We start from the raw sequence: 27,140 nt of genomic DNA on the forward strand, positions 1-27,140 counted from the left end.
GGACCTTGTCTGTAGCTTAGGATCCCTAAATCCAGTGTTTCTGCTTTGAAGGGCTTCTGCTCCTTCATGTTCACATGAAAATGAACATGAAACTCTGCTTTTAGTTAAGCTGGCTCAGGAGCACACACAATGTGCCTTTAGGTCCTTCAAAATGAGAAGATTCCTATAAACATTGAAATTTAATGCATCAACAGAAGCTCTGACACAAATTGTGAAACAAGTTCTGGGGTTTGGACTATAGATTAATCTCTGAAACAACTTAGAAAAATCTCTCATCAGAAATGTGTGCTTGGGTCTGTGTCTATGTGTCTGTGACTCTTAGCTGGCAGTGAGGGTTAAATCTTATGTTCACCAACAACTAAAAGCAAATTGTGTGTTTTGGTTGGTTTGTTCTGTGCTTCAAATCTGCTGAAAGGGGCAGGTTTTGCATCTGTGTGCAGGAGACGGATTCACAAGTGGAATTTCCAGTGGTGTGCACAGTGCTCTGTCCTTCCCATCTGTATCTCAGCTGTGTGTCAGATAGGATTTGGAGGGATAGAAAAGGTGATGCCATCCTTTTTCCAAGAGGAGCAGCAGGTGCCTTCAGTCAAAAATGGGCTCCAGGCAGCAGCAAGGGCAGAAGCCAGGGAAGCAGAGCCCCATCTCTGGGCTGGTCACTGGTGTTTGGTTTTGAGCCCCGTGGCATTGGGTGAGCAAGGAGGTGTGTCACTGCTGGACACAAAATGATTTACACAGACACAGTTTGAATGTGATGAAAGAAGAAGAGTGTTTATTTTTATTTTTTAGTATTTATAGATTTTTGATAATGACCAGGGATTGTATAGTTAGGTTATCACTTTTTCAACTATAGTGGTCGTGAGAGACGTCTATTAAAAGGTATATCTTTAATGGAATGTATAAACATCTATGTTTATAGTTACTTTCCTGGGAAAATGGCTAGAAATTATGAAAACAATATCAAAAAACTTAATTGTCAAAGTGACAGAGGTGGGATTGGTGTCAGTGCCCATTCCCAGAGCTCTGCTGCAGGGATCTGATGGCTCAGCCAGCGAGGCAGAGCGAGGAGAGGCTCAGTCCCACCAGCAGCTGCAGGCACAGGTCCTCACCTGAATGGGACCTACAGGTGGATTGGCCCTTGTAACCCTGGGGGGATGCTGAGCAGGAGACCCTCTGACTCCTCTCCCAGTAACTTCCATAGCAAAGAAAAACTCCCCCTCCCAGGCTGCTTTCCCCCAAAAACGCCTGGGCTTGGAGCTAAAGACAAGAAGCAGGCTATGTAATGTCTCAGATGGGATTTACTCCCCTGCAGCACTGCTAAGTCATGGATGAGGTGTGATCAAATCTCATCTGGTGTCCAGCTCGTGCTGGGGATGGGACCCTGCCCTGGAAGCACTGGAGGGAACAAGAGCTTCCCTGTGCTGGGATTGCACAAGCTCCTCTGTCAGAGGTTCAGCATGACCTCTGCCTGACTCATGTTTTTTCCTCCTGTTACCAATAAGAACTTTTTCCTCATGAGTCACTTTGAAACAGTTTGTGTGTGTTCAGGGAAAAAAAAAAAACCCAAAAAAACCCCCAAACCAACAAAACCCAAAGGTTTTCCTGAGGAAGGTTTGGTGGTGAGACAGAACGAATCACTGGGTACTGTCAGGGACTGTTCTGCCTGCACAGTTCACTTAATGAGCTCCTAGGGCTGCCAGGGAATTTTTTTTTTACTGTCATTTGTGTATGTCCCTTCATTTTAATGCTTTGAAACGCAACAGTGAAAAACCCAAGTGCTACTCTTCCACTCTTTGAATGCCTGAAGCTCAGGGAAAAAATGACCCCCTCAAAAACTGGCCAGTTTAGCTGTGTCCATCCTAACACAGACCTAAAATATGCTGGCAAAACTGTACTTGTTCTCTTCCACTTTCTTCTCAGGTAACATAAACGAAAACATATGTATAGTATTGCAGCTGTGACTCTTAAAAGGTCTGAAATACTGGGATTTCTGCCCCCTCCCATCCCCATGGCTTCCTTGCAGGGGCAAATTTGACCTCTATGACTTCACACAGACCAAGAGCTCCGTGGCAGTGGCAGGGAATTCAAGTCCCTGGAATCACAGATAAGCACTTTGACTCTGAGAGATGAGTAGTTCCTGAGAAATTCTTTTCTCTGTGGGGGCTAGACATTAAGGTGTTCTTTGTATGTGTTCATTTTCAGAAGTAGGGATAAGTTTATATCCTGATGGCAGGAATTACTTGTTTTTTTTTGTATTTGGCTGCAAAAAGGTTATTTCTGGCTAAGTCAGCGTGTTCATCTCTTCAAAGAACCATTGGCTTTGCTGATTGATTTAAGCCAGTTTTGACAGATCAGCTGCAGGCTCAAAGACAATTAAGTTTCTGTGGTTTTTGTGAAGTTTAGGAATGTAGAAGAGGGAAGAAACCTTAGTACTGCCCCTCTAAGGGAAAGACTGGCTTGAGCACAACCCTTGCTAAACATCTGAAATGCCACAGCAGGAGCAGTTTTAAGACTGCCCTGATGGTGAGACGAAATTCACTGGGCAGCAGAAAATACAGTCATGGTGAAGAAATCAAATGGAAATCAGGTCTCATCTGAACTTCTTGTCACCTTCACTGGCAGCATGGTTTTCCCTTTGCCTTTCTGCCCTGGATTTGTTCTTTCCACTGTGAGATCTTCAGGACTGGTGAATGGACTCCATCCATCCCCACACTCTGCTGTGGCCACAGCCTGGAATTTCTCAGACTGACAGGCTGTAATCAGGATGAAACCTGATGGTGTGGGCCTGGTGAGGTCTCTGAGCATTTACAGCTGATTTTGAGAGGTTTTTGAGTGGCCAGAAGGTTGAGGGAGGTGGTTCTGCCCCTCTTCCCTGCCCTTCTGAGACCCACCTGGAATGCTGCATCCAGCTGGAGGTGCACCCCATAAGAAGGATGGGAACCCTTCAGGGTGTAGCCAGAGATCATGAAGGTGATCAGAAGGCTGGAACACCTCTGCTGTGAAGAAGGTCTGAGAGAGCTGGGGTTGCTCATCCTGGAGGAAAGAAGGCTTTGGGGAGAACTTAGGGCACTTTTCAGTGACAAAAGGGGGCATATAAGAAGGAAAGAGATATAATTTTCTAATGGCCAAATAGTGAGGAGAAAAGGGGCAATGTTGGGGGATATTTTTAAACTGAAGGAGGGCAGGTTTAAATTAGATATATAGAAGAAATCCTTTACTGTGAGGGTGGTGAGGTGCTGGCACAGGTTGCCCAGAGAAGTTGTGGATGCCCCTGGACCCCTGGCAGTGTTCAAGGCCAGGATGGATGAGACTTGGAGCAACCTGGGATAGTGGAAGGTGTCCCTGCCCAAGACAGGATGAACCTGCAGCCCAAGCCATTCTGTGATTCCATGATTCTGGATTAAATGGTTTAATAGTTCTCAAGCTTTAGGTCCTACTCATCTACAGGAAGATGTGCTGGCTTCTGAAGCACAGAGCAGTTCTTGTTATATTCCCCAATGATATATTCCTCAAATATAATTCCCAATGAGCCCAAAGTCCTGTTCCCCTTGTGCATATCAGCCTGTCTTGAAATGTCATGACCATTTTCTGCATCTGAAATAATGATTGCTTTATAGACAAAATAATACCAAAAAAAGTTCCAGCAATGACCTTTCTGTGTCAAACCCCTTGCCTAGAGAAGATCAGGATCTTCTAAGTGACTAATTAAATCAGAAGTGAATCTGTCAAGAGCAATAAATGCCGAAAAAGTATGATGAGAAAGCTTGCTGTCAGCCACAATATTTCAATTACTGATAGTACAGCCTAGGAGAGTCAAATCCCATCTCTAAAAATCTGCTTCTCGATCCTGTAACACTACCCACAAATGGATTTTGATGTGGCTTTTAGCCCTTCCTTGTATAAATGGCAAACTTTAGATCAGTATTGACATTAGAAATGTAACTGCAGAAAGTATAAACATCAGAGCTGGGAGAACTGATCAGCTCCAGAAGACTGTGCCAGGAGAACTGGGATGAGCTCCTTGCAGGCTGGAGTCCAGCTCACTTCCAGCTCCACAGCCAGGGCTTTTATTCTGAACATCTCCTTTTCCCTTCCTCACCACCAAAGAGAGAGTGGGAAAATCTTCTGCTGGAGTCCTAATACTGAATCACAGAATCATTTAGGCTGGTAAAGACCTCCATGATCATCAAGTCCAACTTTTGACTGATCCCCACCTCATCACCCAGCCCAGAGCCCTGAGTGCCACGTCCAGCCCTTCCCTGGGCACCTCCAGGGATGGGCACTCCCTGGGCAGCCCCTGCCAATGCTGACAACTCTCCCAGTGAAGAAATTCTTCCTGATGTCCAACCTGAACCTCCCCTGGCACATCCTGAGGCCATTTCTCCTTGTTCTGTCACTTGTTCCCTGGGAAACAGAGAACACTTAAAAGGGATAAGGGAGAAAAGCCAAAAAAATTATCTGTGAAATACAATGATGGTAACTAAAACTGTAGCAATCTGCTGTCAATCCATGCATGTACAGATGTTCAGGTATCCAAAATATTGATCAGTCTGTAGTTTCCCTGCAGGAAACTGTGTTGGCTTGTGCTGAGCCAGTGCAACTCATGACAGTAGTAGGAAGAGCATGGGCTGCTGCAGGGGATGCAGGACAAAATCTTAAACTTGCTGCAATTAATACAGGACAAGAATGTGGCTGAAAGACATGAAAAGAGCTGGACAGGACACAGGATGCATCCTTAATTGCCTGAGTGGTCTTTTCCAGTGTCTGCATTGCTACAAAGTAAATTGCTGTGAGCCTAACTGAAGAAATAATGCTGATATAAATCAGAACCTCAAAGAATTTGTAAATTGTGTGGTAAATAATGAAATACACATTATTTCTGTATCCATTTCTTGTTTGGATTAACCATTCACTGACTTTTCCCAAATTTTTATTCCAAAAGGGTGTTCTGCACATTCTGTATTTAGGAACCATTTAATTTACTACTGCAATGGAATTCCAACTCAGATGGAATCCAATTCACATGTCAGTCTGGCATTACCTGTATTTGAAATTGGACAAGACACATACTTCTTTATAGGAGGGAGCCAGAAATTTCTAAGGGCTAAAGATCTGTTTTTTGTAAGTGCAAGACAAAAAAATTCAACCAAGACCTTTTTTCCTGAAAATTTAGATAGTTAAATATATAAATATATAAATATATATATATATCTATATATATATATAGATATATAGATATATAGATCATGAAGAGAAATATTTGTATTTGAACATTGAATTTCATTGACTTAAGTCCTCTTTCTTATGATTATTTATTTATTAGTGGGGTTTTAAAGTCAGATGGCATCCTCTGCCCAGTTACAGCCATGGGCTTCTTGTTGCCTTCCTGACAGGAGATGTAAGTGGTGCATCTGTGGATAGATACAGCCTGGAAGGACATTCTGGTGCTAAGATGATCAATCTCCTTGGAGCAGAAATGTTTCCACATCAATTATTTTTTTCTTTTAAAATTTTTTTTTAAAGCATTCTACAATACTGATTTTTTTTTTTCTTTTTCCTGGGCATGCTTTAATTTTCCTTTGTTTTTTCTCCTTTTAATTTTCTTTTCCCCTTGATAAGCCTGATATTTGATTTTCTGAGCCAGAACAGCTCACAAGTGCCACAATGCTACACAAGGCCCCATCTCTGCTACCTGAACATAGCCAAATGAGAGGGTCTGTGGTTCCAGATCCCTTCCATCCACATGAAATTGTCTGCAACACTGTGATATGTATTTAAGTGCTTCTCTGAACATATTGCCTCAGCTCCAAGAGCTGTACCTGTGATTTTCCATCCTTTAGTGTCAGCTCCTCATAAAATATCATCCCGTGTTCACTCCTTGTCTTTGCCTGAGCCAAGTGACATTGCACTCAAGTTATTGTCATGTGTTGTAAAGCTGGAGGCTCATCTATCTTGGGAATGTGCCTTGATTAGTAAGACAATGGGAAAAAAAAATAAAAAAATTTGGTTTTTCAGCTCTGCTTAACAAGGTTCTTGATTTTCTGGCATTGCTCTGGCTTAGGGAATGTTGGAATTGCAGTGAAATGAGCACAGGGACAGCAACTGGACAAACAGCTTCAACTCAGGAATAAACATTCACACAGGTATTTGCTTTTACTCTTAGTCTGCTTTCAAGGTTCAGGATTAAAGACCTTCAAAGCAGTACCACCTGATGTGTAGACAGGAACTGAATTCAAGATGTTTATACCTGATATTTGAGGTGAGTCTGGCTCCCAGAAGTTGAGTGCTTAAGGTGTGAGAGGGAATAAGCACTCTGAAGGATAAACAGGGGGTAAACCAGCAGTTTTAAAATGGCTTTTTCTCAAAGTCAGGCCAGAGGAGCCAAGCTGAACAGGCAGAAGAGGCAAGATCCCCTGGAGAGAGCACGAAGGAGAGAGAAGCAGCAAAATTCCCAGCGGAGCATCTTTGTTTCTGTTGCCAGCAGTTATCACCTCCCTGCAAAAGGTAAAAAAACCCAGAGCACCTTTTCCCCTAATCCAAGAGCCAAGGTGTAAGGACAGCCAAGCTCTGCCACCTTGGAAACAAAGGGATAAGGAAGGTTTATCCAGGATGGGCCCTCTGATGGCCAGGATCACTCTTATTTCTGTTCTCATCCTCTGGGCAGCCTCACAGCAGGGAAGAGGAGATGACACTACAGGTGAGTGATGCAAGTCTGGCCAGAGGACAGCTTAGTTTGGATGCTGGAGAGATAATTCTTTGAAATAAACCAGCCAAGGCAGCCATTCTCTGGAGAACTGGCAATGTCCCAGTGACCATTTAAGAATCCTCTGTCGATAATTGAACAGAGAAAATCTAACCAAGCAAAAACGCAACCTTTGTCCCCAGCCTTTCATCCCCAGGCAAAATCCTTGTCATTTCCTTTGTGCCAGAAATAAACGAGGAATGTTTCTGCTTTGTCTTCAGTATTGTGCAAATTTTTATGAAAATTGTCTTTAAAATAAGCTTTAGCAGGAAATGATGTAGTAATGTGCCTGGCAAATTCCCAGGGATGCATAAAATGAAGCTGTAGAAGACAAGCTTAAAATTTCATCTGTGGTATGGACTGTAATTTTGAAAAACCCTAACCCAACTGTAACTGCTAAATGAACCCTTAATTTACTCTTCATTTCTGGTTTGATTCATTTAGATGAGAAAATATCATGATTTTTGACTGCTCTTCATTGTTTTTTTTTCTACTTAAGTGGTTTTGTGAGTCTCAGTTAAATATAAACCACGTTTCTTAGAGCCTTGCAGACTTTTCTGTTATTCTGTCAAAGCCACAGCTGAAAAGAGGTTTGCAGAGATTAGGGTCAATAGAACTCCCATCCTAGTGCCACTTAAAATAAATGGTGTTGACTTTAAAATTTGGAATTTGTAGGAAAATTGAGTTTATGATTCATTTTTTAAATGTTTTGGAGTGTTTGCATTTCAAAAATGAGCTTGAATCTGCCCTCCATCCTGTTCCAACCGTTGGTTTTTGAGGTTTTGGCACTTGCCTTTCAGTCTTACTGCTCTCCAGTGAGAAAAGATTTTGCAGATCCCAGCTCACAGTGGCTCCTGAGCCACCTGAGTAGTGAAATTTCCAGAACTGCAGCTTTGTCTGTGACATAAATGCTATGAAGTATTCTTTATTGATGTTTTTTTGGTCATGCTCTCAGTTCTGATCTAGGCTTAACCTTGAGTTTCAAGGAGCTTTTTCCTGTGCAGCCTTTGCTCACAGGCTTTCCTCTCAGTGTTTGTTTCTGTTAATAAAGGGTTTGCATTAATTGTTAATGCTCTTTCTTAAAATTAAAAAAATTGATATTTTCCCTGATGCTGCTGAAAGCTGGTGGTTTCTGAGATAAAATCCTAAAATCCAGAAATGATAGGTGTAACATTCCCATACTAATGGCAGGTGACTGCCTTCTGCTGTGCCATTGACTTCAGCTTTGAGTCGCTGAAAACAACAGCCAGTGCATTTTAATTCCATTTGATTGTGCCATAATCCCATAGATGGGAGTAATGAGAACAGAAAGCCAATTTGCTAAAGAGCCCAAATTGATCCAAGCCACATTGCTCAGCAGCAAAACTGCTGTCAGCAAAATAATTGAGCTCTGTGAGTGTCAAAGGTTGTTTAGAACAGTATGGAAGTGATGGATGGGGAAAAGCTTGGTGGTACTGCACCTGTCCCTGACACCTTCAGTCCAACTTCTTGCACTGAGGGCATCATTTTGTACCACCACAGCCTTTTCTCAGAGCTCTTTAGGCTTTGGCAGCCTCATTCTATACTTTGTGTGTATATATAGTTATATATATGTACCTAGTATCACTGTTTAAGTACGAAATATGACTTCATATCTGCTCTGACAGCTGTAGCTTCCAATTATAAACTGTGTCTAATTCTACACCATCTTAGTTTCATACCTGTATTTATGTTGCACATTGCTGTAGAGACTGAGCCAGCTGACTCTGGAATTTTTAGCTTTCCAGTGCTACGTCCTGGCTGCAGCCTCAGCTCTGCATGGACAACACGAATCCTCAGTGCTCTCCTTACTCAGTTTTTCCCTTCCAGTCCCTGCCTTGCTCTTGCCAGGCTTTCTGTGAGCTCTGGAGAAAAAGAGGGGTCATAGGGATGAGGAACAAGGCTGAGCTCTTGCTTCTTACCTGCCCTACTCCCCTCTAATGTGATTTTATACTATAACAGCTGGATTCCTTAATACAGGAGTTTCTCTTTCTCTTTTTCATAGAACAGTATTTTCCTGCTCCTGTCTCCTTCCATGGTCACAACAGATGTTTGTGCACTTTCTCCAGGGAAAGGCTATAACCAGAATTATTTAGGTATTAATTCTGTTCCACTCTGGTTATTTAGCCATTCAAGTTACAAACTAATTAAAAAAACAAAACAAAACAAAAAAAACCAAACCAAAGCAAAAAAAACCAAAACAAAACAAAAGCTGAAGTAAGATTTTATTATTTTTCCCCCCACACCTACATGCCTGGAAGCATTTGTGGAGAAAGGTATTCCTGAAGCAGTCTTAACACATGGCAAGGGAATGCTTTCCAAAATGCAATAACAGCTGCCTGCTTCATGTCAGGCACTTGTGCCTCGTGTGAGGTGTTAATGGTTCAAACACACTGAATAAAAAGCAGCCCTTGATCTCCGATTCCTGCTCCGGAACACACATTTGTTTTCCTTTTCCATTCTCCCAGAGAGTTATCCTAAAGTTAGCCAGAGGGAGAGGTCACCTTGCTTTCTCTGGCTCACTCCTTCCATGTCCTGGTCAGAGCTCCATCCCAGCCTTTGGGATCCTCTCCTGCCTCAGGCAGAGTCTGGGCTTGAGCCAGGCTTTGAGCCAGGCTTTGAGCCAGGCTTTGAGCCAGGCTTTGAGCTAGGCTTTGAGCCAGGCTTTGAGCTAGGCTGGGTGTCTTCCTGTCCCTCTTGACCACCTCCTTCCACTCCCTGCTTAGGGACCAAGAGCAGCCCTGGTGCCAGCCAGGGATGTGGAGAGCTCTCACATCATTTCTTTTTCCAGTGGACCTCTGAGCTGCTGTCCCTTCAGGGAGGGGCACAGAGGTGCCCTGCTGGAGGCTGGCCAGGAGGAAGAAGCAGGGAGTGGGGTTTCCTGGCAGTATTTTCCTGCTGACCTGCTCCAAGCAGCAGCACAGATTCCCTGGATGCTGCTGGAGCTCTCTGGCTCTCACTTGGACTCTCTGGAGCTCAACCCAGCATCAGCTCTGCCTTCTGCTGCAGGAGGAAGGCACAGCTGAGTGAGGCAGAGCAGGGCTGCACTTCCAGAGGCCACATCTAAACACCAAGACTGTTCCATGTTTTCTTCTGGACTGTCTCTGCACTATAAATGGATCCTCCACTCCAAAGCTCTTTTCCCAGTCCTGCTCAAATTGCACCAATGTCTTTTGTTTAGCTGGAATCTAAATGTGATAAAAGCACAGGATTCCTGAAAGCCTGACAATTCTTATTCTTTTTTTTTTTTTTTTCTTCATGAATTGCTTTAAACATGTTTCATGTTTTGAGGAAGGAGATAAGTTGTACAAATAGGATAAGCTGGAAATGTTTTAACTGTATGCCTGTTGTGTATATTGTGTTGGCTTCAGCCTGCCTGTTGGCTGATCCTGGTGCCCTCAGAGTTCTCAGAAAAGAAAAAAAAAATCCTTCTATATTTGAATCTCTGCAGCTAATTCATATTTCTCCTTATTAAATTTCCTTCTGCTTTGGCTAGAGGATGATAGAGGCATTTCAATTCCATCCGATCTGTTGCCCAAACGGGACACAGGGTGACTCAGCCCCTCTGGCTTCTATAACATCTCATTAGGAGCCAGCCTGATGTCTGTGACAAGACTGTAGGTTGCCTACTGCTAATTCTTAAACTCCAGCTGCCTTTGTTGCTGTTGCTGGGGTTTCTTTGTGTTGTTTGATGTTGGGGTTTTTTCCCTGCTGAAGTATTTCAGTTTTAAGTAAAGCACGTCACGAGTTCACTCCTCGTCAGAAATGGTCTCAGAACTCTGGAAGTTGAGTCCCATCCCCAGACCTGTGTGAAATGATGCAGTTAATGACCTTATCACTGACTTTGTTTATACTCAAAGTCAGTGAACCACTGCAGGTTTCCAGTGGTGTGATCAACAAGGTCTGCTCCAAATGCAGAGAGGCAGCGCAGGATCTCCAGGAATACCTTTTGTGTCAGCTACCTGGAAGTGCTTCCCAGTGATGTATGAGTACCCAGTTTCAGCCTAGGGTGATGTCTGAAGGATGTCTTATTCCAGACATCTACTGTGACTCATCTGCCCATGAGCTCCTCACCCTTTGTTCCCTTTATAGTCAGTGGAGAGTGATGAAGGCTTTGGCAGCAGGAGGCTGGAGTGGGCTTTTAAACTACTGGGATGACTCTGCCCTGGAAGTGCCTATTGTGTTCTACTCTTAATTTATATTAACATATGTAAATTTCCTTATTATTAGCTTGAGTTAAATTGCCCTTTTTCTGCCTCACACCTGAAGGCACCAAGAACTCTTTGAATTTTCTGCCAGTCTTCATCTTTTCATGACCAAAGTGATGCCTGTGACAAGCAGTCACTACCAATTCTTTCTTGTGTCTGTTTTTTGAAGAAATGTTCTTCCCAACATCAGACTTCCTGGGAATCATTCATCTGTGTTGGTTCTGTCACTGCTTTCTTTTAACTCTGTGTTTCACTGGATACTGCAGGGAGTTTCTGCTCTGTGGTGACAATTTAATGCTGATCCCTTTCTTTCCTGTTTCTGTTTCCTAGAAAAAGGCCTCTCTTTGCTGGGGTACCACCTGTGCAACTACACCCTGACCAAAAGTGTGTTAAAAATGGTCACATACCAAAAGTCCTATGAGAAGAACACACCCTGTGGAGGGTGGATCCCATGGATGGTGTGTCCCCAGACACACCACAGAACACAGTTTCACAGCCTTGAAGTCCCTGAAACCATCACTCTCACAGATTGCTGCGAAGGATATGAACAAGTTGGACTCTACTGCTCTCTAGGTAAGTTTTAGTCAGATTAAGAGATGAAATAAATGCTTCTTATGGAAGAAGATTCACTTCAGCTGAGATGTGTAAAGGCTTAATTCAGTTCTGGGCCATGGGCTCCTATTAACTGAAATAAATGACTTTAAAATAATGTACACTTAACTTTGTCCAACACAGCAAGGAGTAGACACAGCACATTAAAGCTCTTGATTCTTGCTTTTTGCCACCTCTAGTCACAAGTTTACTAAACTTCCAGGGGAGCCTGAGGAAGGCAGCTGCTTGTTAGCCCTCCAAGGGCTCATTACCTGTCCGAGTTCAGGCCAATACCCCTGGCCAAGAGCAGTAATTCACTGTCTGGTGCAGTGTCTGCTCTGAGCCTGCCTGCATTTGCACCAGGAGCTTTCTCCTCAAAAGTAATTCAGGATGCACTTGGGATAACATCTCCTCTGATGTGGAGCAGGGTCTGTTTCCAGAATGCAAACCCATTTTTGGTTCAAATTTAAAACAACCTGTGGCTTCAGGACAACTCGATGCCAGATGCTTTCCAACCAAAACTACGCTAGGACCCATTTTCTTAGGACTTCCTTGGTTACCTATGACTATATGGGAGGTCTGAGAACTGGTGAACTTTTTGGTGGATCTGATCTGAGTGTTAATAAGACTCTGCTCAGGAAAATTTAATCACCTTTGTGTCAAGATGGAAGCTTCTTCCCCTTCCCACATCAGGGTTTGCAGCTGTCAGTCAGAAATTCCCATTTTTATTAGAGCTTGAGACATGGATGGATGGGATTCCTTGGGGAAAAAGAACTTTCTTTTTCCAGTGGATAAATTTAGATGCTTTTAAGCTGAGCAGGCATCTTGAATTATCTAAACCAGCATTGAACTGTTCTGTCATACGGAAAAGTTCTGCAGGACATAGTTTTGTCTCCTGTTTCAGCATGACATTGCATTTTCTCTATTTCCACTTGTCAGTATGGACCTGGGCATTTACATAAGCACACACAGGAACAGCAGATTGAAAGGAAAGGTCCTGTTGCAGCCCTGGCCCTTGTTTTGGGTCATAAGACTTGGGTGACTCAGATCTGTGGGAATGTCCCCAAACCTGCTCCTGCACCGGATCATATAACGTGACTTGAGGGGGGATGAGCCATATGTCCTGTCATGGGATCTGTCAAGAACAATGTCTTCATCCCACATTTAAGTTGCTTCAGAGCAGTGGAAAAAAACCTTCCAAATGTTTTTCTTTTTTTCTCTTAGCCATTTTCCTCACAGTCACAGGCAGAATATTGTGTCTAGCAGGATTTTAACAGAAGGATGGGAACACAAAAATTGTCCATGTGTTTTACTTGTTCCTGTAATGATTTGCTAGAGAAGAGAAATTAAAGTGTAATTCCTAATTTACTGTGTCCTGCTGATGTTTGGCTCCATGGCTGTTGTGGAGTCCCAGCAAAGCAGAATTTGAGCTGCAGGTTTCTGTGTGCCCAAGCAGAACTGTCAGACAGGCAGAGGACCTGCTGCTGATCATCTTTATTTTCCAAGCATCGGTTCCATGCTGGGGTAAAATCTCCAGTGCAGCTAATTATGGTTGAAAAGTTACCTCAGTGAAGTCTTTTGGATATACAGACATGTGCATACATGTGTGCCTGCAAGTATCAAATGGCAAGACTGAGAACCAATCAGAGAAAACAGCTTTTTAATTCTGTAGTACAAGGGAAGAGCTGTGCCAGCCAAATGTGGAAAAGTCACCGTGGTTGCCACTGTTTGCACAAGAAATTCAAGTGTTTCTGAACCTCTGAACATCAAGACCATCTTCTTGCGTGGGGAAAAAAAAAGGCTTCCTGGTAACACTTGAAATATTTTTCTCCCAGTACAATTCTGTCTCTTAAAAGCATCTCTAGGGATATTTTAGGCTTGAGAGCTGTTGATGATTCTGTTTCATCTAACATGAACAAATCTGTAAATCTCTTGTAAAGCTTAGCTGTAGAATTTCTACCCTGCTCTTCCCATGTTGTTGATGGGCACTCTGGACAAGATTGTCCATTAAATACTGTGGTCACCCTGACACTTTTTCCTGTCAAAGTTAATTTGGGAATGTTTAAAACCATTTATTGTATGGCTTCTAGGTGATTTCCTTGTTTACATTATTCTGGTATCTTTGCTTTTCAGGGCATTAGTCATAAATTCTGTGAATGGTAATGCACTGTCTAGACACAGTCTTAAATAAATGATGAGAAGAGAAACTGGAACTGCAGAAATTACTGCACAGCACGCTGCTGAACTACTGTTATTTTCTTCTTGACGTTATCCATGCTGGCATGCTCTCCATCCTGCCAGGAATGGAAAGGTCTCCATGACTTTCCACAGCAGCCTGTTCCTGGCCACTCCTCACCTTCTCATCCTAGAAGGAAACATTTACCCCTGCCTGGGATATGGCAGGCCCTGCTTTTATTATTTCTTTGCTCTTGGGGAAAAAAATGTCTAGATCACTGGTCAAGTTGCTCTGGTAGTTCTCACTAGTTCTCTTTCCATTGGGATGGGGTTACAGGTACACACACAAATGACTTTGACATTTTTAAATAACAGCTGGAAAGTTAAATATCTAAAAGTTAGGAAGCGCTGGAATTCATTCTTAAGGTAGAATTAAATAAAACAACCTTTGTTTTCTCTCTTTTTGCCCATGCATGCAAATCAGTGAACTCTTTTAATTACCTGATCCAGTTCTGCAGTGCCCCAGTTTCCCACATTTCCCAGTGCCCAGGGATGATGGAGCTCCCCAGAGTGTCCCATCCTGACCTCCACATTCAGTGCTCTGCTCAGCCTCTCACTGAGCAGAGAATTATTTATCACCTTTTAGGTGAATCCTGGGGGATTCACAGGCAGCAATTTGTCCTCACAAAGGCTGTAGGAAGCAAGGGAGCTCCTGTGTCTTTCACAGATGGGCAACTGAGCTGCAGAAAATCTGTGATCAAACCATTCTCTGTCGGTTTCAGACCTGCTTTCAGACACCTTGGGTGCAGCTTTAATTTTTTCATAAATTTATTCTGATTTCCATGGTGCTTAGTGCTGCTTTTAAATAACTTGTATGGTTGGGGCACAGGGCTGCAGGTCAAGCTCATGGGCCTGTGAAATCCACTGCTCTGAAAGGTTGTTTCACCACACAAAACTTCTCCCAGCATCTTGTATTTTAGGTAGAGATAGGACCCGGTTCTCCAGGCTTGTTTCCAGCTGCCTGAATGGATGGGATGGTTATTTCTCCTGGTGACTGGCTTGCTGCCCACTTTCCAGCATAAGATGAAACCAGAGAGCTCCTTATCTGCCATCTAACCCTTCCTGATCCCCAGCTAGGGAGGGAGAGTGCATCAGCACATGGTGAATGCTGGGTTTTAAGCACACATGTACAAAAATACCTTGAAATAAGAAGGCCCAAGACAACTTTAATTGTGGAGTTTCTTGAGAGCACTTGATGTGCAATGTTAAAATCAGGATTTTAATCACTGTGCCTTATGTGCACAGCTTCCAAAGGTTTTCAGAAAAGCAGCTACAAAGTGAAGAAAAAGCTGATTGTAGGTGTCCAAGGAGCTCCTCAGCCAGGCTGGGACCTTGCAGAGCTGGCATGCAGATGTTCCCAGAGCTGGCATGCAGATGTTCCCAGAGCTGGCATGAAGATGTTCCCAGAGCTGGCATGCAGATGTTCCCAGAGCTGGCGTGGAGATGTTCCCAGAGCTGGCATGCAGATGTTCCCAGAGCTGGCATGCAGATGTTTCCAGAGCTGGCATGCAGATGTTCCCAGAGCTGGCATGCAGATGTTCCCAGAGCTGCCATGCAGATGTTCCCATGCTGACTGTAACCAGAGCAGCAGGAGCTGGGGCACTGCTGTCCCTGTGCTCGGCTGCCTCAGGAAAGCCAGGGGACAGTGGTGTCACATTTGGGCAGCACTGCAGCATCAGCCTGGGGTGGGAAGGTGCCAGATTGTCCTGTGGGACTTCCTCCAGAAGCAGGTGGCTCTGGCTGCCCTGCAGTTTGTGCCCCTTGTGTGCCCTCAGCAGCTGCAGAAATGGGATTATCGGCATCCCTGCCAAAATTCCCATCCATTCATGGGACTCCTGTCTGGGAATTGCCTTGTCCCTTTTTGAACCCACTGAAGCTGTCTGTCTCCACACTCCCTGTGCTGACAAACTGCAGAAGTTCCCTCCTGTTTGGGTAAAGAAGTGAGTTCTTTCACCTGTTTTATCATTGCAGGCTCTGGTGAAAACCAGCTCCGCCTTCACCTTGCCCCCCAACTCTGGGATTTTGTAAACCTTGATCACATCCCCCTCAGCCTTCTCCCCTCCAAAGCAAAAGTAACAGCCAGGAAGGGTGTTAAATATTTGTCAGATTCTGGATCAGCACAAATCTCAGTTAAACCCCTGGAGAGGCAAACAGGATGGAAAACGTCCACCTGAGCAAGTAAAGCTTACCAACGCTCCAAGACCCCCAAACCAGAGTTGTGTGATGAAAACTGTCAGCCTGCTTTTGGAACAGACTTTCCCAGGAGCTTTCTCTGTAGTTTCATAGATTTGTCTCCACCTTCTGATACCTGAGACAAATTCAGGGTGCTGGTCCCTGGGTCCACCACACCCTCTGGAAGAATCCATCCCTTCCAGAGGGAAGGAGGGAGAGGAAGGGGATTATGGCTGAGCTAATGTTGTCCCTCAGCATCAATCTCCTGCCCCATCCTGCAGTGATGGCAGATCCAGCAGCTGTCCAGAGGCAGGCTGGCAAGTGACCTTTGGTTGCTAAGCTGCAGTTCTGCTTCCATACATTTGTGGAAATAAAAGAGGAGAAAAGCCTGTACTTCATCCAAATGACAGAGGAGTTGGCTGGCTTGCTCCTCACTGCTTGCTTGGAAGGGGACTGTCCCCAGCATGATTGAAGAGGAGGGCACAAATTGAATTTTCAAAGTGCATCTGGTACAATTAAGCAGAAATGTGAAGTGAATCCATCTCTGTTTCCGTTGATCCGAAAACGATGACCTTTTGATTTCGGATAAATGGCTGCTGTGGCACCCAGCCAGGATTCAATAGTGTTTTCTGAGACTGCATGTGACTCATTAAACCATTTACACTGCAGTTAAACACAGCAAAAAAAATAAAGAGACACAGGTGGGATAAAAAACCCCTGCTTTGGACCTCAAGCCTGCTTGAACTGCACCTGAATATCAGGGCTGGAGGAATTTCCATGCCTGGGTCCAGCTGACCAGGATCCACCTGCTCAAACCAGGGTGAATAGGGAATTTTCTAACACAGGGTGTTTGTGTTTGTGCAAAATGCAGTGTGAGGGGCTGCTCAGCTCCCTGCACAGGAGGCTGAGAAGGAACAATCATTAGGGAATGTGTGTGAGACTCAGCTAAGAGCAGCCAAGGCTGTATCACACCTTAATGTGGCTTTGGAAATCAAGAGGGATATTTCTAGGAAAAGGACCTGTTTGGGGGAACCACCTGTAGTGCCAGCCCCAGAGAGAGGGGGATCTGGAATGTGCATGTGGCAGCAAGTTTTGTAGATCCAGTTTAAGTCTTGGTTAACCAAGACAATTTCCCTGGCTAAGAAACTTACTTTGCTGAGGCCAAAAGTGCTAGATTCAATATCCCCTCCTGCTTCTCAGAAACCTCACATTTGCTCTCATCCAGGGCCTTGGCATAACAGAAATTGTAAACCCACAGAACTGCTCATAATAGATTTATAGTTTGCTGTGGATCTTTCACTTGCTATGGGCTTTATTACGTCAAACGTGGTTTTCCTGCACCACAACTGTTTCTATTGCAGCAATCAGGTCCATTTTTCTCCTGGCTGACTTTAATTGCCCAGTAAAGGATCAAAAATGGACGGAAAAGAGATTTCTTTCAGGTTGCTTAGAAAGACCAGAGCTGAGCATTACTTGGAGCTGTGTTTGAGAGTGTGGGTAAAGAAGTGAGTTTATAGGGCTTGGAAATATCTTTTCTTTTCCTCCATAGAAGAGATTTTGTGCTGGCACTGATCCAGAACCACTGTCTCCTGCAACCTCCTGCCTCAGATGCCCTCTCTGGCATGGGCTGGAGTGGGAGTGGCCAGCTGGAACAGAATTAGTGCAACTAAGGTTAAATTTGTGCCAAAAAATATTAAATGAAAGTTCTTCATTTCTATCTTGCACAGTACCTGTTTTCTTTGATCATTAGATATTATTTGGATTAGTCACAGCTGACACCAGGAACATTTTTTGTTTCATGGTGCTTCAGTGTCTCCACATTTAGAAACTTAACTATGAGCCCATCCATAATTATTAATGGAAAGTTAGAAATTCAAAATTTCTGCAACAGAAATTTCATGGACAAGAGAAATATCTGAGAATATTTACACCTTTGAAATGAAATAATGATATTTTAGGCTGCTGTTTTCTTCCCATTAAAAACTCAGAACAGACATGCTTGTAAAATGAGGAGGAGGTGTTTGGTATAAATTAAATATCACAATTTTATGGAAACAACTTTCTGTATTTTTGTTCTCAGAAATGTTTTTTTTACTTAGCACTCAATAGATCCAGTGTATTTGCCTCAAGACCTGGTATTTGTCCAGTGAAGGATATGGAAACATTTGATTATCCTTGCACGTTCGATACTGAATGTCCAGGGCTGAAAAAATGCTGCAGCTCATCCAAAGGAGCAGGCTGTGTGGATCCCATGCCAGAGGGTATGTTACTGATAAATTCAACTCTGCTTCTAATAGAAATATCCTTAATTTTCCCTCCTGAGGGTAGGAGTGGGCAGGAAATCTGTTACCATAGCTCTTCCTGAAACAAATACGGGAATCTGCTTTGGATGGATTCCAGGATATTCAGCTCCAGTGCTTGCAGCCGTGAGCACTGAGTGGTGTGTGGGTGCTGTGGGTCCAGCAAACCTCCCTTGGCTCCTTCCTTGGCTCCTTCCTTGGCTCCTTCTCCTCTGCTGGCTCCTCTGCCTGTGGCATATGGCAAACGAGGCCCTGGCTGGTGGCTGCTCGTGGGCCCCTCACAATTTGCCAAGTTAAATCTTGCTTTGTTTCCTCAGAGCCTCCCTGAAGCTCTGTCGCCTTCTCTAGCACCAGAGCTCAGATGACTTGGCTGGTTTATTTCCTGTGCTGCAGGGAGGATGTTCTGGTACAACGTGACAGTGCTCGTGAAAATGGATTTTAATGAATTAATCCGGGTGGATCCCCACCTTCTGAATCACTCCCGCCTTTTGCACTCTGTGGTATGTACAAACACTCCTCCCTCGTTGTGCCCATGATTCTGTTCCTCAGGGGCCACTCTTTGCTCACCCTTTGTTCTGCCAGATTGATGCTTTTTGGCCCAATTTCTGATTATTTCTGTATTTCCGATTACTGAATGTCAGCTGAGTCCTTAAGCAATTCAAGTAACATTGATTTATCAGCTTCTTTAGCAAATTTTCAGGTCTCTTCCAAGGGCAATTTAGAGACATACTGAAATAAAGGGGGTTTTCCTGCTTAAGCAGTTCTTGCTCCAGCTCTCACTTCAGTTTTGGGCCTATGACAGACTGGGACCAGACTTCAAGCCCCTCAAAACATGATATTTCCTGATACAGAATTTTAAGTTAAGCCTTTCCAAGACAAACCTATCTGCCATAATCTGCTGGCAGTGGTGGGCAGGAGAATAGAAATGATAACAGCATGGGTGTAATCCTTCCTCCTATCTGATTTCCCCTTCTCATATCCTAAAAAAGCAAGAAACCCTGGTCCTGTTGCTGTGTAGTAGCAGCAGAGGGGCTGAACCCACCAAGGGATCCACCAAGGCATTTTGGTTTAAAACAAGCTATGTGGGAGTCAAACACTCAAGAAATGGGGAGTTGAGGTGAAGCTGTTCAAGGGACCCTTAGTGCTCAGCCCACCAGCAGATCCCTTCTCTCATTCCTGACTCTCAGCTGGGATGGCTTGGTGTGCCTGGGGTCTCTCTGTGGCTCTTAATCCCACCCCTCATCCTGAGTCTGTTGCTTTTCCTCTTCTTCTTTCTATTCCCTTTGCCAGCAGTCCATTTAGCTGTTCAAAGAAGTGTTGGGCAGTTTTATTGCAGCCAAACTGCAGTGGCCTGTGTAATATATTGTAATCCACTGAGACTTTTCAAAGCAGGACTTTTCCCACCTCTTCCTGGGTTACTCCTTCTGCCAAAGCATTTTGAGATCAGCTCCACACGCCCTGCAGCTTGGCATTTCTGTGCCATAAATCTGTTGTGAAATGTGAAAATAAGAACTCACCATAAACACAAGCCCAAGCGGCACCACTTTGCCGTGGTTTCTGAATTTCTTCCTACACTCAGATTATGATAATAACCACTACATAATTCATGTGCTGGGAAATGACCAAGGTGCTCCAGTGTTTGCTGCCCTGTTTTCCAGATCACTGGAGCACTGCAGCCCCTGAATGCCTCTGTGCACCACATCCAGAGTGACCGTGGGGACATCTACGCTGGGACAGTGGCCTCTCAGCTTCTCCTGGGAATGCAGCAGCCAGCTCCTCTGGCAGAGGTTTCCTCCTCCCTGAAGGCCATGGTGAAGCGAGTGTATGAAGTGATTGACACACAAGTGCAAGGTCACTGATTGTAATCCTGTCACATTTCAGGGGGTTTCATCCCTCTTCGCTTGGGATCTCATTTATATAACCATTACTTTGCACAGAGGATCTTGCAAACTTTGCAAACAAGGCCCTGACCTTTCTGTTATAGGATGGAGAGTTAATGATTATTTTGGAGTGAGTAGTTTGGAAGGGAACACTTCTGAACCCTCAAATTTATTTTCCCCCAGTAACATAGTTTTTCAGATGAAAGAGCAAATATGTGCATATTTGTAGCACAATCATTAGTACTATTAAACAGACTCTTTGAAAAACTGTTTTCTTGGGGAGCAGATATATTCTGTTGCCATGTTACTTCCAGTAGCTTGTATGAAACAAGTCATATTTATAGTCTTTTAATTACTGTAGCATATTACTACATACTTTTAAAATGTTACATAAACATTCCAATACATTAATTTTAAATTATATCAGTCTACTTACTGTTCTGCACTTATCTGAACATTTTCGCTCCTGAAATGCATGCATAAGCTCCATTATCAGTGCTTCTTATTCTGTGTTTACTCAGTCCAGCTTTCAGTGAAATCACTGGGTAGTCCTCCTTCCCCCTGTGCTGACATCTCAGGTTTGGATGGCATCCTACAGGCTCCTGTAAGCAGGAGCTGCCCCTAACTGTCCTCTAATTCCAAAGAATTGGGGTAAAAAGTGATGGGGTGATAACATCCAGAATGGCTCTTGGAGCATTACTGCAGATTTCTGATTATTTCTCATAACCAGAGCTTGGTCTACACACAGTGCAGATCAGTCTTGATGCTGCTCCCAGTACCTGTGCAAAGTGTCTTGTTCTTCCTAGATGTCAATGAATGCTCCTATGCTGAATTCAATGCTTGCCCTGAGAAAAGCAGCTGTGTAAACCTGGAGGGTTATTACAGCTGCCACCCTCAGCATGAACATGCCACTGTCATCCCTCACTGGCTGAGCCCAAGGAAGGAAGGTAAGAAATGTTGGTCTCAGCTTGGGAAGTGCTGAGGATGCTTCTGCAGGACATTGTGCTCCTTTGCAGGAGTCACCTGCAGGAATTTCTGGAGCATGAGTGCCCCTTCTCCTCCTGTTGGGACAAAATTCCACATAAACATTACCTATTACCTATTCCACATAAACATGTTACCTATTTCTGATGGAAATGCAGAGTATTCATTTCACAGTCCCTCACTCTTTCCTCTATTTCACCCTCAGCTGTCCTCATTCACCTGCCAAAACCTTAAACTTCAGACCCTGCAGCTTCTCAGAGCAAGTCACTTTTGTTCAGTGCACATCTCCAGCCTCTTGAGAAACAATTAATGGCATTATTTCTGCCATTCTCTTCTTTCCTGTTTTGACTGCAGCCCAGACTCAGTGGTTGTATGAGCCCACTCTGAGCTGCTGAGCCCTCTGCTGCAAGCAGTTTGGCACTGGCTGAAATAATTCCTTGTGGTACCAGTTCAGCAAAAGATACTTACAGCCCACAGACATCAACGGGCCTGCTAATAGGCTTTAAGATAATGAGATGAATAACTGCTTGCAGATTTGATGCTTTAGTGAGAAAACAATTCTACAATCCCTTAATCTCAAAAATTAAGATAATGTATTACTTTATGCTTTTGTGATATGATAATACTTTTATTTTCTATTTATATTACTTCTCTTGCTGCTTTTCATGTGGAAAACATGAATGGTATTATTTTGGATTTTCTTTCTTAGCAATACTCTTAACTCTTTGACAATATGATCTTCCCCTAGGCATTGCAGCATCTACTCCAATTTCAGTAAATGCTGTAAACACTGCCACTAGTTATCCCTTTACAAGGAAAGCAAATCTCTTGTCCATAACCAACCAATCTACAGATGTTGGGTGCTGTAAGTAACCTTGGATTTTAATAAATGCTTTCTTGATTTGTGATGGGAACAAACCTCAGTAGATTTGTGTTTACATGGGCGATGCAGCCCTTTCAGGCAGGAGTTATTACAATCCTTTTAACAACACCCTGTTCTTCTGTGGGAGGAAATAGATTTAAGTTGTTCTTTAGGAGTTCAGAGAGCCAGGCTGGATATTCTTGTTTTTCACCCACAACTTCTGAAGGAAGCTGAAGCCAGAGGAATTAAACTAAGGCCCCTCTATTGCAGGGGAGAAAGGCTTTTGGGGTGTTTGGCAGCCACCTGGCCCAGAGTGCTGGAAACAATTGTGTTCTGTTGAAGCAGTTCATGAAAACAATCTCTTTTCCTTAGTCTACCCATTAGCATGAAAAACTTGAAGCTGTGGCAGCAGCATGCCATGGTCTCTGGGTTAGCAGGGGGTGTGATGCTCACCTCACCTGGCTCCAGCTCTCCCCAGCAGAGGTGTCTTGTCTGGGCTCTGTCTCCAGCTAGACAGACTGGCTCTGCTGCAGGGCAACTCATCCTACCCAACTGAACAACTCCTCCTCCCAGGAGAGCAATCATCTCTGAAGGGCCCTGTCTTTTCCCATTGACATGACAAAGATTGCACTGGACTAGAGTGGAATAACAAGTGAAGTGCTGCACACCACTCTCCCCCAGCCTCTGTTAGCTGGGGGCTGGAGGGGGCTCCAGGATAAATCCAGGCAACCTTTGCCTGAATGGGTGCATTTTGGTGATTAAAATGACAGGAGGTGAAGCAGGTGTCAACACATGTAGAGTGCCCAGAGTGACTGTTCCAAACTTAGTCCTGTTGCTTGTACCTGTAGCTCACTGGCTGATTGTTTATGTGAGTGGAGATTTGGAGGAGATTAGGTTTTCCAGAGGAATTGTGGCTGCCTCATCCCTGGAAGTGTCCAAGGCCAGGTGGGATGGGGCTCTGAGCAGCCTGCTCCAGTGGAAGGTGTCCCTGCCCATGGCAGGGGGTGGAACTGGATGATCTTTAAGGTTCTTTCCAGCCCAAACTATTCTGTAATTCTATTATTCAACAGAAATGCATATAGTAAAGGGAAATAAAAAGGTTAAACACTAAACCAGTCACCCCAGTGGGATGGTTCATAGATGAGGGGATCTGCTAGTGTGAGAGGGGCAGATTCTGTCCTGACAAAAAGAGAACCCTACCCTATTGACTGTCAAAGTGCTTGTCTGTAGTGGATTTAGAACAGCACAAGGCTTTAAAAGTGAAATGTTGCTTTTTCCATGTCAACTCTTCCTGGGACTGCAACAGATCCCTCTGCAGTCACAAACCATCGAATCCTCAGCGTTACCAGCAACAGCTTTGAAATGTCCTGGCTTGTCATTCCCACTCTGAACCACACTTTCCAAGTCCGGGTGTCCAAGGGCAATGAAACTGTGCAAAACCTGCAGACAGAGGAAATGCACATGGATGTGGCTCACCTGGAAGCAGGTGTGATGTATTCAGTAGAGATCAGCTATGAAACTTGTGGGAAAATCGTTATCTCCCATCAAAATGTTAAAACAGGTAAAGAAACACTTTAAAATACGTATATATAATATAGTATATCTCTATCTTCTCCCTTCTCCTCCTTCCATCCCCACTCACTTGCAGTTCAGCAATGATCCTTTGGTACACACTGAACAGCATTTCCCACCTTCTTCAGCACTTTTTATCTCACCTACTCCAGCATTTATCCAACCCAGAGTATCAAACAGCAGAACTTTATCCTTAGCTGATAAAGCAGTGCTGGAGCTGATCAGACTATTACAGATATCAGGCTAAGCTATAATTATATTTTTTAAAAGAATATTTCTTTGGTGCCTGGCACTCCTTTCTGCTGTCACCCATCTCCCAGAAGGCCTCATTTTTTCCTGGTTGATGTCTGTGGCCAGTGGGAAATCCAGGCAACTGGTTTGTCAAGGGCTCAGCTGAGCTAACAAGAGTGCCCAGAGGAAGGGCAGATTCTGCTGAATAAAGGATTAAAGAGAATTACACAGATTGAGTAAGAAAGCTGCAGACTACCTGCCCAGTTCTGTTCAATTAACTGGTGGTGGGAGCTTCCTGAGGCCCTAGTGTGTTGATCAAACATAATTTTGCTTCTTCTCTAGTCTTAAATTATTTCCTAAGCCTCCATACAAACAAGGAAACAAATCTCTCCTCCTTTTCTCAAAGAGCAGGCAGTGAACTATTTATTACTGACCACGGAGGGAATGCTGCTGTTCATGTTTATCCCTAAGAGCCTTCCCTTTGATGAGATGAGGGATGACTCCAGTTTGGGTCAGAAGGAAATTACTCTCTTTGTGGAGGGAAAGTAAGAGGTCTAGTGGTTATGAAAAGGGAGGGCTGAACTTCAAAGTACAGAGCTGGAGCCCTTGAGAAAAAGAAAAGTTTTCCAAGGATCAGTCCAAGGAGTAACAGCCATGGAGTGTTTATACAGGACAAAGCAGTTAGAGATTCCTTGGCTCTTGGTTTTGGCTCCTGTGCTCTGTACAGTATCTGTCAGGGCTCACACACAAGGGGCATGCACAGCTTTTTGTTGTATTTTCAGTTTAAGAATATATTTACTATCCCCACTACCAAGATCAGGAAAATAAATAAATACTGGTGGGACAGAGATGAGCCCACGGGCAATTCTACCCTGGGTGTAACTTCAAGGCAGGAGTTATGTAGGGCCAGGCCCAGGTATGTGTAAACCCACACATAAAGTATATGTACACCCTGTTCTCATGCAGTTGCAATTAGGCACCAAAATATCTCTTTAGACACGACAGAAGTGCATCTTCTCAATGTATCAAAAGCTTGCGGGAGCCTATTGGCTTTATGTTTTTGATTTCATACCAAACTCTCTCAATCTTGTCCTCCTTTCTTCCATCAGCTGAGATTTTGGTCCAGGTACATCAATTTTAGCTGAATCCTTTCCTACTTTGTCAGTGTTTTAATGTTGTGTCCTACAGAGGCCAAGATATTTGATGTTACTATGAGGATTCTCAACTACAACTTCACTGATGATTTCCATAATTCCAGCAGCTCAGCATATGGGGAATTTTCAAGACTGCTGCTTACAGAGGTAAACTTACTATATCTCTGGGTAATATATATATTTTTTTTCAAATTTATTTAACCTAATAGAGAATTTTATGCCTGGGTGAAGTATTCCTTCAAAATTAGCATACTATTTCCTGTGACCTTTCTTTATAATTACAACAAAATTCAACTGACTAGACAGATCAAGCCCTTGGCCTTGTTAGCAATGAAGCCAGTGAGAATTTTCCCCTACAGAAGAGTGAAGGAATTAGAAATGCAGGCATGCAACAGGGGCTCCTCTCCTTGGATCTTTAATTTGGCAATAAACGCAAAGTAAATTAACTCGAGCCTTTTAACGGATTATTGAAATGGCATTCCTGGCATTCATTTCAGCACAGCCTGCTTAATAAATGTCTTTCTCCTCTCAAAGCTCTTTATTCAGGAAAGGTATCAGGCTTTCTTCTCCAGCCTCATTCCTTGCCTGCACACATGTGGTCACTGTCCACAGGCAGGTGCAAGCAGCCAGAAACAAAACTTGAGTCATCAAGTCTGGTGCCAGCCCTCAGCTTCCCAAAAAAAGGGGGAGGTTTCATATGGAGCAATCTCCTTCAGTTTTGCTGCACAGAACAGGGCCTTTACAGAGGAATTGGGATCTCCATCCGAAACAAGGCTTCCCCAAAACAAAGGTTGACTCATAATCATGTGTGAATTTAAATGCAAGAGAAAAACCCAAAACAATAATGGAGCTGTAAGTTCAAGGGCAGCAGAGAAGAGGCATTTGCCCAACAGAAATTGCTAGTTGAACCTCCTCACATGGTTTTATTTCCCACAGTTACAAACTGTCCACTTTTGTTGTGCAGGAAGATTCTGGTGAATGAGTCTTCTCTGTGATTAATTCAGAGCTGATTGGCTTCATCAGGGTGGGAAGAAAAAGGAGCATTGCCCATCTGTGTTGCTTTTGCCTCCTTGGGTGTTTGTGAGCATAACATCCCCCTGAGAGGGATTCTTCTCATTTTCTTGCCTCTCTACCCTGATGTGAGCTTAGACCAGCTAAACAGCTTGTTTGTAGGAATCTTTCTGAGCAAGCTCTGACTGAATGGGAACAAAGCTGTGCTGATTTATGGCTCTGCAGTTCGTGCTCAAAGGCATGCTTTGAGGTGTCTGCAGGAACAAAAGGCTCAAGCAAGAGCTGCCTTCTAGACATGTAAGGTAAAACTGCCAGCTCCTGCACAGCTCAAATACTGACAGCACTGTGCCAGCTTCAATGGTCAGAGTAATGCCATTAGTTCAGCTGAAGTGACTGCTCACTGGTTTGGGAATTAACCATGATGTAATTGTGATATTGCCTTGAAGCTGGGCTGTCTCAAACATGTTTTTTGAAGTTATCCACCCCCATTTTTTCTTGTCTCTCATCCTGAGGTTTCTTTGTTATTGGACTCAGCTGCAGGCTGAACTTGGGAACTAAAGCCATGGCCACACACGTAAATGAAACAAAATGCATGTGTGACATACAGAGATAGCATCAATGCTCTGCTGCATGCACTTACCTGGACAGTTCAGCCAGGGCCAGGGGGAATTCTGCTCCCTTGAGCCAAAATTTAGAACTTGATTTTTAAGACCAGTGGTCAGATGGTTTCAGTTTACAAAGGTATCATAGAATTATATAATCCCAGAATTGTTTGGATTGGAAGAGGCCTTGAAGATCATCCAGTTCCAAACCCCTGCCATGGGCAACACCTTCCACCAGACCAAATTGCTCAGAGCCCTGTCCAGAATGGCCTTGGATACTTCCAGGGATGAGACATCCACAGCTTTTCTGGGCAGCCTGTGCAGGGCTTCACCACCCTCACAATGAAGAAGTTTTCCCTAATATTGAATTTAACTTTGTCAGTCTGAAGCCATTCCCCCTTGTCCTGTCACTGCAGGCCCTTGTAAAAACTCTTGCCTCATCTTTCCAGTCAGTTCCCTTCAGGTACTGGAAGGTCACAATTAAGTCTCCCCAGAGCCTTCTGCTTTCCAGGCTGAACAATCCCAATTCTCTCAGCCTTTCCTGCCAGCAGAGCTGCTCTGATCCTGGAGCCTCCTCTGGG

At 43.9% G+C, this 27,140-nt stretch overlaps 1 protein-coding gene across 2 annotated transcripts in view; it reads left to right on the top strand.

Annotated features, from left to right (window-relative positions):
- Positions 1–2,099: 2,099 nt before the first annotated feature.
- UMODL1 (uromodulin like 1) overlaps positions 2,100–27,140 on the top strand; it is a 58,174-nt gene continuing 33,133 nt past the window's right edge. The window contains exons 1-12 of one of the 2 annotated variants that reach the window (XM_086879562.1): positions 2,100–3,004; positions 4,677–4,786; positions 6,059–6,256; positions 6,365–6,501; positions 11,296–11,538; positions 18,063–18,224; positions 18,657–18,763; positions 19,922–20,114; positions 20,950–21,090; positions 21,876–21,992; positions 23,296–23,550; positions 24,981–25,093. In XM_086879562.1, the coding sequence (XP_086735688.1) occupies positions 11,361–11,538; positions 18,063–18,224; positions 18,657–18,763; positions 19,922–20,114; positions 20,950–21,090; positions 21,876–21,992; positions 23,296–23,550; positions 24,981–25,093 (1,266 nt within the window). In that variant the 5' untranslated portion in view covers positions 2,100–3,004; positions 4,677–4,786; positions 6,059–6,256; positions 6,365–6,501; positions 11,296–11,360. The remainder of the gene's footprint in view (positions 3,005–4,676; positions 4,787–6,058; positions 6,257–6,364; positions 6,502–11,295; positions 11,539–18,062; positions 18,225–18,656; positions 18,764–19,921; positions 20,115–20,949; positions 21,091–21,875; positions 21,993–23,295; positions 23,551–24,980; positions 25,094–27,140) is intronic. The other variant, XM_086879563.1, reaches the window with a different exon arrangement.

Source organism: Cyanistes caeruleus, chromosome 3 (genome assembly GCF_971803275.1).
Source record: "Cyanistes caeruleus chromosome 3, bCyaCae1.hap1.1, whole genome shotgun sequence".
Classification (NCBI taxonomy): domain Eukaryota; kingdom Metazoa; phylum Chordata; class Aves; order Passeriformes; family Paridae; genus Cyanistes; species Cyanistes caeruleus.